The 18,030-nt window shown below is 54.9% G+C and overlaps 1 protein-coding gene across 2 annotated transcripts in view; it reads left to right on the forward strand.

The window, feature by feature from the left end:
- LOC139365042 (speckle-type POZ protein) overlaps nucleotides 1-1,271 on the forward strand; it is a 108,044-nt gene extending 106,773 nt beyond the window's left edge. For both annotated transcript variants that reach the window (XM_071102375.1, XM_071102376.1), the window contains exon 11: nucleotides 345-1,271. In XM_071102375.1, coding sequence (XP_070958476.1) covers nucleotides 345-489 — 145 coding nt within the window. In that variant the 3' untranslated portion in view covers nucleotides 490-1,271. The remainder of the gene's footprint in view (nucleotides 1-344) is intronic.
- Nucleotides 1,272-18,030: the final 16,759 nt, after the last annotated feature.

Consider the following 18,030-nt stretch of genomic DNA (forward strand, 5'->3'; position numbering starts at 1 on the left):
AGGTATGCTGCTGGACACACATTGACTTTCATTAACACACACACACTAATACACAGAACAAATGTCATTAAAGGCCATGTATGTGTGTGCGTGATAGTGCAGTACTGCACCCTGAGGGTGTGAGGAGGCTGGGGATTCCCACAGGGCCCAGTGGTATGCAGTCTGTCAGGTTTGTGTGGAGGATGGAGGGAGGGGCCAGGTTAGAACAGTGCTAATATCTCTCCTTCTCGCTCTCTGCCTCACTCTTTCGTCCTCTCCTTCTGACTTTTCTCTCTTTGTCCCTCCCCCTCTCTCGCCCCTTCCTCTTTCTCCCCCACCTCTCTCTCTGTGTCTCTTTTCTCTAGCCATGCTGCTGAGGTGATGGAGACGTCTGGCTGGAAGTCCATGGTGGCATCCCACCCCCACCTGGTGGCTGAGGCCTATCGCTCCCTGGCCTCGGCCCAGTGCCCCTTCCTGGGACCCCCACGCAAACGCCTCAAACAGTCCTAGTGTCCCTGGATCCCTTGCCCAGCTCTGCTCTGCCCTGGGACCACAGAGGGGTCTGCTCTCCTCCTCCTCCAGGCCCCCTCCAGAACCTAGAGATGCCCAGATTGATACCAGAGCTCCTCCCTCAGCTGAAAATACAGGGGGGATGGTATGGATTTGGTACAAAGACGATGAAAAAAAGGGATGATCCACCCTGATAACTGAATATAGACAGTGACTACCTTGTCTTACCCTGTACACCTGTAGAGAACAGAGTGTTTGGGTATATGAGGGAGGTAGAAGTTGTAAATGCATTTTTTTTTTACTTTACATTTTTTTTAAGTCCTCCTTGTAGCATTGTGTAAAAGCCCAAGCTTTATGTATGAAATCAGAAAAACAAACAAAAAAGACAATAACCAAAAATGGACAAAGATAAGGTTTTGGGTGATGAAGTGCCACCATGTCCCAGTCATCTTCCCTGAGCAGAGAAACACCCTGTAGTTCATGTTTGACATCCATCTTGTACAAAATAACATTTTAAGCATTTTTCTCGCCGAAGGGCAAAAAGAAAGGTGATTTTTGCAAGAAACAAGATGGAGATGAACACGTTTTAATGTTCAACATGTCCAACCTTTTTCTCTAAGAAAAACGACATACAAAAACATGTTATATCAACTGTTTTTACTCTGACCCTTTTCAGGACTACTTTCCTCATTGGTGGAATTAGAACGCACTCCTGCGTCACTGTCAAAACGCTAACAAATGTTTAGTCTCAACACAAAATACAGCTATTTTGGATTGTAAAAGCCTTGTTGTCTTTCAATATCTGCTGAGTTATTAGTGTGTGTGTGGTGACCATGTCTGCCAACGATTGACTGGTTAAACACCCATTTGAAACGGCTGCACTCAGCCCTATTTACATCTCATCCACACATGATCAAAGTCTGCTAAATCCCCTGCACACACCTCATCCTACTGTACTGTAAGTGCCAGGGTGTGTCTGGTGTATAGCCTTTCCTGTTGGCATTGTCAGTTCTAGTTGTGTTTGACTTGGTCTTAGTGTGCTTCCTGTCTGTGACTACAGATGTAATCTCCTCGGTCTGCTGGGCTAATGGTGTGTATTTGAACAGGATTTGTCTCTGTTGACCGAGGTTGTAGCTCAGCAGGACTCCTATCAGCACTCCCATCACCCTGAAGTCTCTAGAGAAGCTGTTTCCACACCAGTCTATCAGTCATCATCTGCCAGATGTCCCAGCCACCTCTGTCCACTAGCTAACACACCGTCCAGACTGTACAGTAGCTACAATTGTGGCCCAAAAGGCACCCTATTCCATGTTTAGTACACTACTTGTGACTAGGGTGGCCATTTGGGGCACAACCTACATCTCTTTTAGGATAGAATGGTGTGATCCCTGGTATTATTAGTGTAGAGAGAAGGAGCATGTAGGAGATGGACAACTGAGTGGTCACAGGCAAAGCTAGGCTAGTCGGAGGGGAGGGAAAGTGGTCACAGGCAAAGCTAGGCTAGTCGGAGGGGAGGGGAAGTGGTCACAGGCAAAGCTAGGCTAGTGGGGGGAGGGAAATTAGTCACAGGCAAAGCTAGGCTAGTGGGGGGGGGGGTGGTCACAGGCAAAGCTAGGCTAGTGGGAGGGGGGAGTGGTCACAGGCAAAGCTAGGCTAGTGGGAGGGGGGAGTGGTCACAGGCAAAGCTAGGCTAGTGGGGGGAGGGGGAGTGGTCACAGGCAAAGCTAGGCTAGTGGGGGGAGGGAAAGTGGTCACAGGCAAAGCTAGGCTAGTGGGGGGAGGGAAAGTGGTCACAGGCAAAGCTAGGCTAGTGGGGGGGGGGGAGTGGTCACAGGCAAAGCTAGGCTAGTGGGAGGGGGGAGTGGTCACAGTCAAAGCTAGGCTAGTGGGAGGGGGGAGTGGTCACAGGCAAAGCTAGGCTAGTGGGGGGAGGGGGAGTGGTCACAGGCAAAGCTAGGCTAGTGGGGGGGGAGGGAAAGTGGTCACAGGCAAAGCTAGGCTAGTGGGGGGGGGGGGTCACAGGCAAAGCTAGGCTAGTGGGGGGGAGGGAAAGTGGTCACAGGCAAAGCTAGGCTCGTGGGGGGGGGGGAAAGTGGTCACAGGCAAAGCTAGGCTCGTGGGGGGGGGGTTAACAGGCAAAGCTAGGCTCGTGGGGGGGGGAAGTGGTCACAGGCAAAGCTAGGCTCGTGAGGGGGAGGGAAAGTGGTCACATGCAAAGCTAGGCTAGTGGGGGGGGGGGAAGTGGTCACAGGCAGAGCTAGGCTAGTGGGGGGGGGGGGGAGTGGTCACAGGCAGAGCTAGGCTAGTGGGGGGTGGGGGTGGTCACAGGCAAAGCTAGGCTAGTGGGGGGGGGGGCAAAGCTAGGCTAGTGGGGGGGAGTGGTCACAGGTAAAGCTAGGCTAGTGGGGGGGAGGGAAAGTGGTCACAGGCAAAGCTAGGCGAGTGGGAGGGGAGGGAAAGCGGTGTAGAGGCCCGTGGGGGAGAAGCGGTGTAGAGGCCTGTGGGGGAGAAGCGGTATAGAGACCAGAGAGAATATGCCATTCTGATATAGTACTGTTTGCACAACAACCTCTGAGTATGCTTTCCAGACACTGCAACCATGGCAAAGACTCTTCCGTTAAGATAAAGGTTTGTGTGTGTACATGTGCGTGTCATCTTGAACCACATTGAGTGTATTTCTATACGTACTGTTTAGTACACACTTCCTCTTACTAAGCCTTGTCCTTGAATTGTTGTCAGGTCTCCTTTATAATACCAACAAGTCTGTCTTTGAGGAGAGAGAACTCCTCTGAGCTGGCTCCTTTACTTTACATACTCATGTCCTAGCTTCCCTTGGGTGTGTTTGTTGGGGCGCTGTCAGCAGTTTAGACCATTGGGGAGAGATAGCTGGATAGAGGGATAGATGAGGAGAGGCGTGCTATTGTCATACATGCTGTAAAAGTCTGTTGCTCTGTCCTTCCTTCCCCTCCTCCCGCTCCCTCTTTCCCATGCCTCTCTTAATGGGAGTGAGAGATGAGCCAGCAGGTCAGTGCTGTAAACTGGGTAACAAGCTCTGTGGCCGTGTCAGCCCGCCACAGCTAAAGACGAGAAGCCGGCCTTAAGATTGATGTCCACTGCTCCATTCTGCCCTGCAGCAGGAAGAAGAGGGAGGGAGGGAGAGAGAGAGGGGTGAGGAGGGGAGGGGTGAGGAAAGGAAGATGTGGGGGGAGAAGGGGGAAAGGAAGATGGGGGGGAGGAGGGGGAAAGGAAGATGGGGGGGGGGAGGCGGAAAGGAAGATGGGGGGGAGGAGGCGGAAAGGAAGATGGGGGGGAGGAGGCGGAAAGGAAGATGGGGGGGAGGAGGAGGAGGAGGAAAGGAAGATGGGGGGGGGGGAGGAGGAGGAGGAAAGGAAGATGGGGGGAGGAGGAAAGGAAGATGGGGGGGGGGGAAAGGAAGATGGGGGGGGGGGGGAGGAAAGGAAGATGGGGAGGGGAGGAAAGGAAGATGGGGGGGCGGAGGAGGAGGAAAGGAAGATGGGGGGGCGGAGGAGGAGGTAAGGAAGATGGGGAGGCGGAGGAGGAGAAAAGGAAGATGGGGGAGAAGGAGGAAAGAAAGATGGGGGGGAGAAGGAGGAAAGAAAGATGGGGGGAGAAGTAAAGGAAGAGTGGGGGAGGAGGAAAGGAAGAGGGGGGGAGGAGGAAAGGAAGAGGGGGGAGGAGGAAAGGAAGAGGGGGGGAGGAGGAAAGGAAGAGGGGCGGAGGAGGAAAGGAAGAGGGGCGGAGGAGGAAAGGAAGAGGGGCGGAGGAGGAAAGGAAGAGGGGCGGAGGAGGAAAGGAAGAGGGGCGAAGGAGGAAAGGAAGAGGGGCGGAGGAGGAAAGGAAGAGGGGCGGAGGAGGAAAGGAAGAGGGGCGGAGGAGGAAAGGAAGATGGGGGGGGGGGAGGAGGAAAGGAAGATGGGGGGGGGAGGAGGAAAGGAAGATGGGGGGGGGGGGGGAGGAAAGGAAGATGGGGGGGGGGGGAGGAGGAAAGGAAGATGGGGGGGGGGGAGGAGGAAAGGAAGATGGGGGGGGGGGGAGGAGGAAAGGAAGATGGGGGGAGGAGGAAAGGAAGATGGGGGGAGGAGGAAAGGAAGATGGGGGGAGGAGGAAAGGAAGATGGGGGGGGGGGGGGAGGAGGAAAGGAAGATGGGGGGGGGGGAGGAGGAAAGGAAGATGGGGGGAGGAGGATGAGGAAAGGAAGATGAGGAAAGGAAGATGTGAGGAGGAGGATGAGGAAAGGAAGATGTGAGGAGGAGGATGAGGAAAGGAAGATGTGAGGAGGAGGATGAGGAAAGGAAGATGTGAGGAGGAGGATGAGGAAAGGAAGATGTGAGGAGGAGGATGAGGAAAGGAAGATGGGTGGGAGGAGGATGAGGAAAGGAAGATGGGGGGGGGGGGGGAGGAAAGGAAGATGGGGGGAGGAGGAGAAGGAAAGGAAGATGGGGGGAGGAAGATGGGGGGAGGAGGATGAGGAAAGGAAGATGGGAGGGGGAGGATTAGGAAAGGAAGATGGGGGGAGGAGGATGAGGAAAGGAAGATGGGGGGAGGAGGATGAGGAAAGGAAAGGAAGATGGGCGGAGGAGGATGAGGAAAGGAAGATGGGAGGGGGAGGAGGAGGAAAGGAAGATGGGGGGAGGAGGAAAGGAAGAGGGGGAGGAGGAAAGGAAGAGGGGCGGAGGAGGAAAGGAAGAGGGGCGGAGGAGGAAAGGAAGAGGGGCGGAGGAGGAAAGGAAGAGGGGGAGGAGGAAAGGAAGATGGGGGGAGGAGGAAAGGAAGATGGGGGGAGGAGGAAAGGAAGATGGGGGGAGGAGGAAAGGAAGATGGGGGGAGGAGGAAAGGAAGATGGGGGGGAGGGGGAGGAGGAAAGGAAGATGGGGGGGGGGAGGAGGAAAGGAAGATGGGGGGGGGGAGGAGGAAAGGAAGATGGGGGGAGGAGGATGAGGAAAGGAAGATGAGGAAAGGAAGATGTGAGGAGGAGGATGAGGAAAGGAAGATGTGAGGAGGAGGATGAGGAAAGGAAGATGTGAGGAGGAGGATGAGGAAAGGAAGATGTGAGGAGGAGGATGAGGAAAGGAAGATGGGGGGGGGGGAGGAAAGGAAGATGGGGGGAGGAGGATGAGGAAAGGAAGATGTGAGGAGGAGGATGAGGAAAGGAAGATGTGAGGAGGAGGATGAGGAAAGGAAGATGTGAGGAGGAGGATGAGGAAAGGAAGATGTGAGGAGGAGGATGAGGAAAGGAAGATGGGGGGGAGGAGGATGAGGAAAGGAAGATGGGGGGGGGGGGGGGAAAGGAAGATGGGGGGAGGAAGATGGGGGGAGGAGGATGAGGAAAGGAAGATGGGAGGGGGAGGATTAGGAAAGGAAGATGTGAGGAGGAGGATGAGGAAAGGAAGATGTGAGGAGGAGGATGAGGAAAGGAAGATGTGAGGAGGAGGATGAGGAAAGGAAGATGTGAGGAGGAGGATGAGGAAAGGAAGATGGGGGGGAGGAGGATGAGGAAAGGAAGATGGGGGGGGGGAGGAAAGGAAGATGGGGGGAGGAGGATGAGGAAAGGAAGATGTGAGGAGGAGGATGAGGAAAGGAAGATGTGAGGAGGAGGATGAGGAAAGGAAGATGTGAGGAGGAGGATGAGGAAAGGAAGATGTGAGGAGGAGGATGAGGAAAGGAAGATGGGGGGGGGGAGGATGAGGAAAGGAAGATGGGGGAGGAGGATGAGGAAAGGAAGATGGGGGAGGGGGATGAGGAAAGGAAGATGGGGGAGGGGGATGAGGAAAGGAAGATGGGAGGGGGAGGAGGAGGAAAGGAAGATGGGAGGGGGAGGAGGAGGAGGAAAGGAAGATGGGGGGAGGAGGATGAGGAAAGGAAGATGGGGGGGAGGAGGATGAGGAAAGGAAGATGGGGGGAGGAGGATGAGGAAAGGAAGATGGGGGGAGGAGGATGAGGAAAGGAAGATGGGAGGGGGAGGAGGAGGGAGGGGGAGGGGGAGGAGGAGGAAAGGAAGATGGGAGGGGGAGGAGGAGGAAAGGAAGATGGGGGAGGAGAAGAAGGAAAGGAAGATGGGGGGGAGGAGGAGGAGAAAAGGAAGATGGGGGGGGAGGAGGAGAAAAGGAAGATGGGGGGGGAGGAGGAGAAAAGGAAGATGGGGGGGGGGGGGGGGAGGAGAAAAGGAAGATGGGGGGGGGGGGGGGGGAGAAAAGGAAGATGGGGGGGGGGGGGGGGAGAAAAGGAAGATGGGGGGAAAAGGAAGATGAGGGGGGGAGGAGGAGAAAATGAAGATGGGGAGAGGAGGAGGAGAAAAGGAAGATGGGGGAGAGGAGGAGGAGAAAAGGAAGATGGGGGGGAGGAGGAGAAAAGGAAGATGGGGGGGGGGGGGGGGAGAAAAGGAAGATGGGGGAGATGGAGGAAAGAAAGATAGGGGGGAGATGGAGGAAAGAAAGATAGGGGGGGAGGAGGAGGAGAAAAGGAAGATGGGGGAGAAGGAGGAAAGAAAGATGGGGGGAGGAGGAGAAGGATAAAAAGATGGGGGGAGGAGGAGAAGGAAAGGAAGATGGGGGGAGGAGGAGAAGGAAAGGAAGATGGGGGGAGGAAGATGGGGGGAGGAGGATGAGGAAAGGAAGATGGGAGGGGGAGGATTAGGAAAGGAAGATGGGGGGAGGAGGATGAGGAAAGGAAAATGGGGGGAGGAGGATGAGGAAAGGAAAGGAAGATGGGCGGAGGAGGATGAGGAAAGGAAGATGGGAGGGGGAGGAGGAGGAAAGGAAGATGGGGGGGAGGAGGAAAGGAAGAGGGGGGGAGGAGGAAAGGAAGAGGGGCGGAGGAGGAAAGGAAGAGGGGCGGAGGAGGAAAGGAAGAGGGGCGGAGGAGGAAAGGAAGAGGGGGGGAGGAGGAAAGGAAGAGGGGGGGGGGAGGAAAGGAAGAGGGGGGGGGGGGGGAAAGGAAGATGGGGGGAGGAGGAAAGGAAGATGGGGGGAGGAGGAAAGGAAGATGGGGGGAGGAGGAAAGGAAGATGGGGGGGAGGGGGAGGAGGAAAGGAAGATGGGGGGGGGTGGAGGAGGAAAGGAAGATGGGGGGAGGAGGATGAGGAAAGGAAGATGAGGAAAGGAAGATGTGAGGAGGAGGATGAGGAAAGGAAGATGTGAGGAGGAGGATGAGGAAAGGAAGATGTGAGGAGGAGGATGAGGAAAGGAAGATGTGAGGAGGAGGATGAGGAAAGGAAGATGGGGGGGGAGGAAGATGGGGGGAGGAGGATGAGGAAAGGAAGATGGGGGGGAGGAGGATGAGGAAAGGAAGATGGGGGGGAGGAGGATGAGGAAAGGAAGATGGGGGGGGAGGAGGATGAGGAAAGGAAGATGGGAGGGGGAGGAGGAGGAAAGGAAGATGGGGGGGAGGAGGATGAGGAAAGGAAGATGGGGGGGAGGAGGATGAGGAAAGGAAGATGGGGGGGAGGAGGATGGGGGGAGGAGGATGAGGAAAGGAAGATGGGGGGATGAGGAAAGGAAGATGGGGGTGGAGGATGAGGAAACGAAGATGGGGGGAGGAGGATGAGGAAACGAAGATGGGGGGAGGAGGATGAGGAAAGGAAGATGGGAGGAGGAGGATGAGGAAAGGAAGATGGGAGGAGGAGGATGAGGAAAGGAAGATGGGGGGGAGGAGGATGAGGAAAGGAAGATGGGGGGGAGGAGGATGAGGAAAGGAAGATGGGAGGGGGAGGAGGATGAGGAAAGGAAGATGGGAGGGGGAGGAGGATGAGGAAAGGAAGATGGGAGGGGGAGGAGGATGAGGAAAGGAAGATGGGAGGGGGAGGAGGATGAGGAAAGGAAGATGGGGGGGAGGAGGATGAGGAAAGGAAGATTGGGGGAGGAGGATGAGGAAAGGAAGATGGGAGGGGGAGGATGAGGAAAGGAAGATGGTGGAGGAGGATGAAGAAAGGAAGATGGGGGAGGAGGATGAGGAAAGGAAGATGGGAGGGGGAGGAGGAGGAAAGGGAGGGGGAGAAGGAGGAAAGGAAGATGGGAGGGGGAGTAGGAAAGGAAGATGGGAGGGGAGGAGGAAAGGAAGATGGGAGGAGGAGGAGTAGGAGTGGAAGTTGGTGGAGGAGGATGAAGAAAGGAAGATGGGAGGATGAGGAAAGGAAGATGGGAGGAGGAGGAAAGGGAGGGGGAGGAGGAGGAAAGGAAGATGGGAGGGGGAGGAGGAAAGGAAGATGGGAGGGGGAGGAGGAAAGGAAGATGGGAGGAGGAGGAGTAGGAATGGAAGTTGGTGGGGAGGAGGATGAGGAAAGGAAGATGGGAGGAGGAGGAAAGGAAGATGGGGGGAGGAAAATAAGATGGGAGGGGGAGGAGTAGGAAAATAAGTTGGTGGGGAGGAGGAGGAGGAGGAGGAAAGGAAAAGGGGGGGGAAAGGAAGATGGGGGGGAGGAGGAAAGGAAGATGGGGGGAGGGGGGAGGAGGAAATTAAGATTGGGGGAGGGGGGAGGATGAAAGGAAGATGGGGGGGAAGGAGGAAAGGAAGATGGGGGGGAAGGAGGAAAGGAAGATGGGGGGAAGGAGGAAAGGAAGATGGGGGGAAGGAGGAAAGGCAGATGGGGGGAGGAGGAAAGGAAGAGGGGGGGAGGAGGAAAAGAGGAAAGGAAGATGGGGGGGAGGAGGAAAGGAAGATGGGGGGAGGAGGAGAAGGAAAGGAAGATGGGGGGGGGGGGAGGAGGAGGAAAGGAAGATGGGGGGGGGGGAGGAAGATGGGGGGGGAGGAAAAGAGGAAAGGAAGAGGGGGGGAGGAGGAAAGGAAGATGGGGGGGAGGAAAGGAAGATGGGGGGGAGGAGGAAAAGAGGAAAGGAAGATGGGGGGAGGAGGAAAGGAAGATGGGGGGGGAGGAGGAAAGGAAGTGGGGGGAGGAGGAGGAAAGGAAGATGGGGGGAGGAGGAAAGGAAGATGGGGGGGGCTTAGGAGGAGGAGAAGGAAAGGAAGATGGGGGGGGGGGAGGAGGAGGAAAGGAAGATGGGGGGGGGGGGAGGAAGATGGGGGGGAGGAAAGGAAGATGGGGGGGAGGAGGAAAAGAGGAAAGGAAGATGGGGGGAGAAGGAAAGGAAGAAGGGGGAGGAGGAAAGGAAGTGGGGGGGGGAGGAGGAAAGGAAGATGGGGGGGGGGAGGAAAGGAAGATGGGGGGGAGGAGGAAAGGAAGATGGGGGGAGGAGGAAAGGAAGATGGGGGGGGGGAGGAGGAGGAAATGAATATGGGGCTTAGGAGGAGGAGAAGGAAAGGAAGATGGGGGGGGAGGAGGAGGAAAGGAAGATGGGGGGGGGGAGGAAGATGGGGGGGAGGATGAAAGGAAGATGGGGGTGGGAGGAGGAGGAAAGGAAGATGGGGGGGAGGAGGAAAGGAAGATGGGGGGGAGGAGGAAAGGAAGATGGGGGGGAGGAGGAAAGGAAGAGGGGGGAGGAGGAAAGGAAGATGGGGGGTGGAGGAGGAGGAAAGGAAGATGGGGGGTGGAGGAGGAGGAAGATGGGGGGGAGGAGGAAAGGAAGATGGTGGGGGGGAAAGGAAGATGGGGGGGGGGGGGGGGGGGGAAGGAAGATGGGGGGTGGAGGAGGAGGAAAGGAAGATGGGGGGTGGAGGAGGAGGAGGAAAGGATGATGGGGGGGAGGAGGAAAGGAAGATGGGGGGAGAAGGAAAGCAATATGGTGCTTTGGAGGAGGAGAAAGAAAGGAAGATGGGGGGGAGAGGAAAGGAAGATGGGGGGGAAGGGAGGAGGAAAGGAAGATGGGGGGAGAGGAAAGGAAGGGAGGAGGAAAGGAAGATGGCGGGAGGAGGAAAGGAAGATGGGGGAAGAAGGAAAGGAATATGGGGCTTTGGAGGAGGAGAAAGAAAGGAAGATGGGGGGAGGAGGAAATGAAGATGGGGGAGAAGGAAAGGATTATGGGGCTTAGGAGGAGGAGAAGAAAAGGAAGATGGGGGAGGAGGAAAGGAAGATGGGGGGAGGAAGATGGGGTGGAGGAGGAGAAGAAAGGGAAGATGGGGGGGAGGAGGAAAGGAAGATGGGGGAGGAGGAAGATGGGGGGAGGAGGAAAGGAAGATGGTGGGAAAGGAAGATGGGGGGAGGAGGAAAGGAAGATGGGGGGAGGAGTAGAAGGAAGATGGGGGGGAGGAGTAGAAGGAAGATGGGGGGGAGGAGTAGAAGGAAGATGGGGGGGAGGAGTAGAAGGAAAATGGGGGGGAGGGAGTAGAAGGAAAATGGGGGAGGAAAGGAAGATGGGGGTAGGAGTAAAGGAAGAGGGGGGGTGGAGGAAAGGAAGAGGGGGGAGGAGGAAAGGAAGATGGGGGGAAGAAGGAAAGGAATATGGGGCTTTGGAGGAGGAAAAAGAAAGGAAGATGGGGGGAGGAGGAAAGGAAGATGGGGGGAGAAGGAAATGAATATGGGGCTTTGGAGGAGGAGAAAGAAAGGAAGATGGGGGGGAGAGGAAAGGAAGATGGGGGGGAGGAGGAAAGGAAGATGGGGGGAGGAGGAAAGGAAGATGGGGGGAGGAAAGGAAGATGGGGGAGGAGGAAAGGAAGATGGGGCTTTGGAGGAGGAGAAAGAAAGGAAGATGGGGGGAGGAGTAGAAGGAAGATGGGGGGAGGAGTAGAAGGAAAATGGGGGGAGGAGTAGAAGGAAGATGGGGGTAGGAGGAAAGGAAGAGGGGGGGAGGAGGAAAGGAAGAGGGGGGGAGGAGGAAAGGAAGATGGGTGGGAGGAGGAAAGGAAGATGGGTGGGAGGAGGAAAGGAAGATGGGTGGGAGGAGGAAAGGAAGATGGGTGGGAGGAGGAAAGGAAGATGGGTGGGAGGAGGAAAGGAAGATGGTGGGGAGGAGGAAAGGAAGATGGTGGGGAGGAGGAAAGGAAGATGGGGGGGAGGAGGAAAGGAAGATGGGGGAAGAAGGAAAGGAATATGGGGCTTTGGAGGAGGAGAAAGAAAGAAAGATGGGGGGAGGAGGAAAGTAAGATGCGGGGGAGGAGGAAAGGAAGATGGGCAGGAGGGGAGGAGGAAAGGAAGATGGGTGAGGGGAGGAGGAGAAGGAAAGGAAGATGGGGGGGGGGGAGGAGGAAAGGAAGATGGGGGGGGGGAGGAAGATGGGGGGGAGGATGAAAGGAAGATGGGAGGAAAGGAAGATTGGGGGGAGGAGGAGGAAAGGAAGATGGGGGTGGGAGGAGGAGGAAAGGAAGATGGGGGGAGGAGGAAAGGAAGATGGGGGGGAGGAGGAAAGGAAGATGGGGGGGAGGAGGAAAGGAAGATGGGGGGGAGGAGGAAAGGAAGAGGGGGGAGGAGGAGGAAAGGAAGATGGGGGGAGGAGGAAAGGAAGATGGGGGGTGGAGGAGGAGGAAAGGAAGATGGGGGGTGGAGGAGGAGGAAAGGAAGATGGGGGGGAGGAGGAGGAAAGGAAGATGGTGGGGGGGAAAGGAAGATGGGGGGGGGGGGGGGGGGGGAAAGGAAGATGGGGGGTGGAGGAGGAGGAAAGGAAGATGGGGGGTGGAGGAGGAGGAGGAGGAAAGGAAGATGGGGGGGAGGAGGAAAGGAAGATGGGGGGAGAAGGAAAGCAATATGGGGCTTTGGAGGAGGAGAAAGAAAGGAAGATGGGGGGGAGAGGAAAGGAAGATGGGGGGGAAGGGAGGAGGAAAGGAAGATGGGGGGAGAGGAAAGGAAGGGAGGAGGAAAGGAAGATGGCGGGAGGAGGAAAGGAAGATGGGGGAAGAAGGAAAGGAATATGGGGCTTTGGAGGAGGAGAAAGAAAGGAAGATGGGGGGAGGAGGAAATGAAGATGGGGGAGAAGGAAAGGATTATGGGGCTTAGGAGGAGGAGAAGAAAAGGAAGATGGGGGAGGAGGAAAGGAAGATGGGGGGAGGAAGATGGGGTGGAGGAGGAGAAGAAAGGGAAGATGGGGGGGAGGAGGAAAGGAAGATGGGGGAGGAGGAAGATGGGGGGAGGAGGAAAGGAAGATGGTGGGAAAGGAAGATGGGGGGAGGAGGAAAGGAAGATGGGGGGAGGAGTAGAAGGAAGATGGGGGGGAGGAGTAGAAGGAAGATGGGGGGGAGGAGTAGAAGGAAGATGGGGGGGAGGAGTAGAAGGAAGATGGGGGGGAGGAGTAGAAGGAAAATGGGGGGGAGGGAGTAGAAGGAAAATGGGGGAGGAGGAAAGGAAGATGGGGGTAGGAGTAAAGGAAGAGGGGGGGTGGAGGAAAGGAAGAGGGGGGGAGGAGGAAAGGAAGATGGGGGGAAGAAGGAAAGGAATATGGGGCTTTGGAGGAGGAAAAAGAAAGGAAGATGGGGGGAGGAGGAAAGGAAGATGGGGGGAGAAGGAAATGAATATGGGGCTTTGGAGGAGGAGAAAGAAAGGAAGATGGGGGGGAGAGGAAAGGAAGATGGGGGGGAGGAGGAAAGGAAGATGGGGGGAGGAGGAAAGGAAGATGGGGGGAGGAAAGGAAGATGGGGGAGGAGGAAAGGAAGATGGGGCTTTGGAGGAGAAAGAAAGGAAGATGGGGGGGAGGAGTAGAAGGAAGATGGGGGGAGGAGTAGAAGGAAGATGGGGGGAGGAGTAGAAGGAAAATGGGGGGAGGAGTAGAAGGAAGATGGGGGTAGGAGGAAAGGAAGAGGGGGGGAGGAGGAAAGGAAGAGGGGGGAGGAGGAAAGGAAGATGGGTGGGAGGAGGAAAGGAAGATGGGTGGGAGGAGGAAAGGAAGATGGGTGGGAGGAGGAAAGGAAGATGGGTGGGAGGAGGAAAGGAAGATGGGTGGGAGGAGGAAAGGAAGATGGGTGGGAGGAGGAATGGAAGATGGGTGGGAGGAGGAAAGGAAGATGGTGGGGAGGAGGAAAGGAAGATGGTGGGGAGGAGGAAAGGAAGATGGGGGGGAGGAGGAAAGGAAGATGGGGGAAGAAGGAAAGGAATATGGGGCTTTGGAGGAGGAGAAAGAAAGAAAGATGGGGGGAGGAGGAAAGGAAGATGGGGGGGAGGAGGAAAGGAAGATGGGCAGGAGGGGAGGAGGAAAGGAAGATGGGGGGGAGAAGAAGGAGAAAGGAAGATGGGGGGGAGAGGAAAGGAAGATGGGGGGAAAGGAAGATGGGGGGAGGAGGAAAGGAAGATGGGGGGGAAAGGAAGATGGGGGGAGGAGGAAAGGAAGATGGGGGGAGGAGTAGAAGGAAGATGGGTGGGAGGAGTATTTTTTATTTTTATTTTTTTATTTCACCTTTATTTAACCAGGTAGGCTAGTTGAGAACAAGTTCTCATTTGCAACTGCGACCTGGCCAAGATAAAGCATAGCAGTGTGAACAGACAACACAGAGTTACACATGGAGTAAACAATTAACAAGTCAATAACACAGTAGAAAAAAGGGGAGTCTATATATACATTGTGTGCAAAAGGCATGAGAAGGTAGGCAAATAATTACAATTATGCAGATTAACACTGGAGTGATAAATGATCAGATGGTTATGTACAGGTAGAGATATTGGTGTGCAAAAGAGCAGAAAAATAAATAAATAAAAACAGTATGGGGATGAGGTAGGTGAAAATGTGTGGGCTATTTACCAATAGACTATGTACAGCTGCAGCGATCGGTTAGCTGCTCAGATAGCAGATGTTTGAAGTTGGTGAGGGAGATAAAAGTCTCCAACTTCAGCGATTTTTGCAATTCGTTCCAGTCACAGGCAGCAGAGAACTGGAACGAAAGGCGGCCAAATGAGGTGTTGGCTTTAGGGATGATCAGTGAGATACACCTGCTGGAGCGCGTGCTACGGATGGGTGTTGCCATCGTAACCAGTGAACTGAGATAAGGCGGAGCTTTACCTAGCATGGACTTGTAGATGACCTGGAGCCAGTGGGTCTGGCGACGAATATGTAGCGAGAGCATACAAGTCGCAGTGGTGGGTGGTATAAGGTGCTTTAGTGACAAAACGGATGGCACTGTGATAAACTGCATCCAGTTTGCTGAGTAGAGTGTTGGAAGCAATTTTGTAGATGACATCGCCGAAGTCGAGGATCGGTAGGATAGTCAGTTTTACTAGGGTAAGTTTGGCGGCGTGAGTGAAGGAGGCTTTGTTGCGGAATAGAAAGCCGACTCTTGATTTGATTTTCGATTGGAGATGTTTGATATGGGTCTGGAATGAGAGTTTACAGTCTAGCCAGACACCTAGGTACTTATAGATGTCCACATATTCAAGGTCGGAACCATCCAGGGTGGTGATGCTGGTCAGGCGTGCGGGTGCAGGCAGCGAACGGTTGAAAAGCATGCATTTGGTTTTACTAGCGTTTAAGAGCAGTTGGAGGCCACGGAAGGAGTGCTGTATGGCATTGAAGCTCGTTTGGAGGTTAGATAGCACAGTGTCCAAGGACGGGCCAGAAGTATATAGAATGGTGTCGTCTGCGTAGAGGTGGATCAGGGAATCGCCCGCAGCATGAGAAACATAATTGATATATACAGAGAAAAGAGTCGGCCCGAGAATTGAACCCTGTGGCACCCCCATAGAGACTGCCAGAGGACCGGACAGCATGCCCGCCGATTTGACAAACTGAACTCTGTCTGCAAAGTAATTGGTGAACCAGGCAAGGCAGTCATCCGAAAAACCGAGGCTACTGAGTCTGCCGATAAGAATACGGTGATTGACAGAGTCGAAAGCCTTGGCAAGGTCTATGAAGACGGCTGCACAGTACTGTCTTTTATCGATGGCGGTTATGATATCGTTTAGTACCTTGAGCGTGGCTGAGGTACACCCGTGACCGGCTCGGAAACCAGATTGCACAGCGGAGAAGGTACGGTGGGATTCAAGATGGTCAGTGACCTGTTTGTTGACTTGGCTTTCGAAGACCTTAGATAGGCAGGGCAGGATGGATATAGGTCTGTAACAGTTTGGGTCCAGGGTGTCGCCCCCTTTGAAGAGGGGGATGACTGCGGCAGCTTTCCAATCCTTGGGGATCTCAGACGATATGAAAGAGAGGTTGAACAGGCTGGTAATAGGGGTTGCGACAATGGCGGCGGATAGTTTCAGGAATAGAGGGTCCAGATTGTCAAGCCCAGCTGATTTGTACGGGTCCAGGTTTTGCAGCTCTTTCAGAACATCTGCTATCTGGATTTGGGTAAAGGAGAACCTGGAGAGGCTTGGGCGAGTAGCTGCGAGGGGGGGGGGGGGGCGGAGCTGTTGGCCGAGGTTGGAGTAGCCAGGCGGAAGGCATGGCCAGCCGTTGAGAAATGCTTGTTGAAGTTTTCGATAATCATGGATTTATCGGTGGTGACCGTGTTACCTAGCCTCAGTGCAGTGGGCAGCTGGGAGGAGGTGCTCTTGTTCTCCATGGACTTCACAGTGTCCCAGAACTTTTTGGAGTTGGAGCTACAGGATGCAAACTTCTGCCTGAAGAAGTTGGCTTTAGCTTTCCTGACTGACTGTGTGTATTGGTTCCTGACTTCCCTGAACAGTTGCATATCGCGGGGACTATTCGATGTTAGTGCAGTCCGCCACAGGATGTTTTTGTGCTGGTCGAGGGCAGTCAGGTCTGGAGTGAACCAGGGGCTATATCTGTTCTTAGTCCTGCATTTTTTGAACGGAGCATGCTTATCTAAAATGGTGAGGAAGTTACTTTTAAAGAAAGACCAGGCATCCTCAACTGACGGGATGAGGTCAATGTCCTTCCAGGATACCCGGGCCAGGTCGATTAGAAAGGCCTGCTCACAAAGTGTTTTAGGGAGCGTTTGACAGTGATGAGGGGTGGTCGTTTGACTGCGGCTCCGTAGCGGATACAGGCAATGAGGCAGTGATCGCTGAGATCCTGGTTGAAGACAGCGGAGGTGTATTTGGAGGGCCAGTTGGTCAGGATGACGTCAATGAGGGTGCCCTTGTTTACAGAGTTAGGGTTGTACCTGGTGGGTTCCTTGATGATTTGAGTGAGATTGAGGGCATCTAGCTTAGATTGTAGGACTGCCGGGGTGTTAAGCATATCCCAGTTTAGGTCACCTAACAGAACAAACTCTGAAGCTAGATGGGGGGCGATCAATTCACAAATGGTGTCCAGGGCACAGCTGGGAGCTGAGGGGGTCGGTAGCAGGCGGCAACAGTGAGAGACTTATTTCTGGAGAGAGTAATTTTCAAAATTAGTAGTTCGAACTGTTTGGGTATGGACCTGGAAAGTATGACATTACTTTGCAGGCTATCTCTGCAGTAGACTGCAACTCCTCCCCCTTTGGCAGTTCTATCTTGACGGAAGATGTTATAGTTGGGTATGGAAATCTCAGAATTTTTGGTGGCCTTCCTGAGCCAGGATTCAGACACGGCAAGGACATCAGGGTTAGCAGAGTGTGCTAGAGCAGTGAGTAAGACAAACTTAGGGAGGAGGCTTCTGATGTTGTAGAAGGAAGATGGGTGGGAGGAGTAGAAGGAAAATGGGGGGGAGGGAGTAGAAGGAAAATGGGGGAGGAGGAAAGGAAGATGGGGGTAGGAGTAAAGGAAGAGGGGGGGTGGAGGAAAGGAATATGGGGCTTAGGAGGAGGAGAAGGAAAGGAAGATGGGGGGGAGGAGGAGGAAAGGAAGATGGGGGGGAGGAGGAAAGGAAGATGGGAGGAAAGGAAGATGGGGGGGGAGGAGGAGGAAAGGAAGATGGGGGTGGGAGGAGGAGGAAAGGAAGATGGGGGGTGAAGGAGGAGGAAAGGAAGATGGGGGGGGGGGAGGAAAGGAAGATAAGGGGAGGAGGAGGAAAGGAAGAGGGGGGAGGAGGAGGAAAGGAAGAGGGGGGGAGGAGGAGGAAAGGGCGATGGGGGGGGGAGGAAAGGAAGATGGGGGGAGGAGGAGGAAAGGAAGATGGGGGGAGCAGGTGGAAAGGAAGATGGGGGGGAGTAGTTGGAAAGGAAGATGGTGGGGGGGAAAGGAAGACGGGGGGGAGGAAAGGAAGATGGGGGGTGGAGGAGGAGGAAAGGAAGATGGGGGGTGGAGGAGGAGGAGGAAAGGAAGATGGGGGGGAGGAGGAAGAGGAAGATGGGGGGAGGAGGAAGAGGAAGATGGGGGGAGGAGGAAGAGGAAAGGAAGATGGGGGACGAGGAGAAGGAAGATGGGGGGAGGAGGAAAGGAAGATGGGGGGAGAAGGAAAGCAATATGGGGCTTTGGAGGAGGAGAAAGAAAGGAAGATGGGGGGAGAGGAAAGGAAGATGGGGGGAAGGGAGGAGGAAAGGAAGATGGGGGGAGAGGAAAGGAAGGGAGGAGGAAAGGAAGATGGCGGGAGGAGGAAAGGAAGATGGGGGAAGAAGGAAAGGAATATGGGGCTTTGGAGGAGGAGAAAGAAAGGAAGATGGGGGGAGGAGGAAATGAAGATGGGGGAGAAGGAAAGGAATATGGGGCTTAGGAGGAGGAGAAGGAAAGGAAGATGGGGGAGGAGGAAAGGAAGATGGGGGGAGGAAGATGGGGTGGAGGAGGAGAAGGAAGGAAAGATGGGGGGGAGGAGGAAAGGAAGATGGGGGGAAAGGAAGATGGGGGGAGGAGGAAAGGAAGATGGGGGGAAAGGAAGATGGGGGGAGGAG

The sequence above is a fragment of the Oncorhynchus clarkii genome, chromosome 13 (assembly GCF_045791955.1).
Source record: "Oncorhynchus clarkii lewisi isolate Uvic-CL-2024 chromosome 13, UVic_Ocla_1.0, whole genome shotgun sequence".
NCBI lineage: Eukaryota > Metazoa > Chordata > Actinopteri > Salmoniformes > Salmonidae > Oncorhynchus > Oncorhynchus clarkii.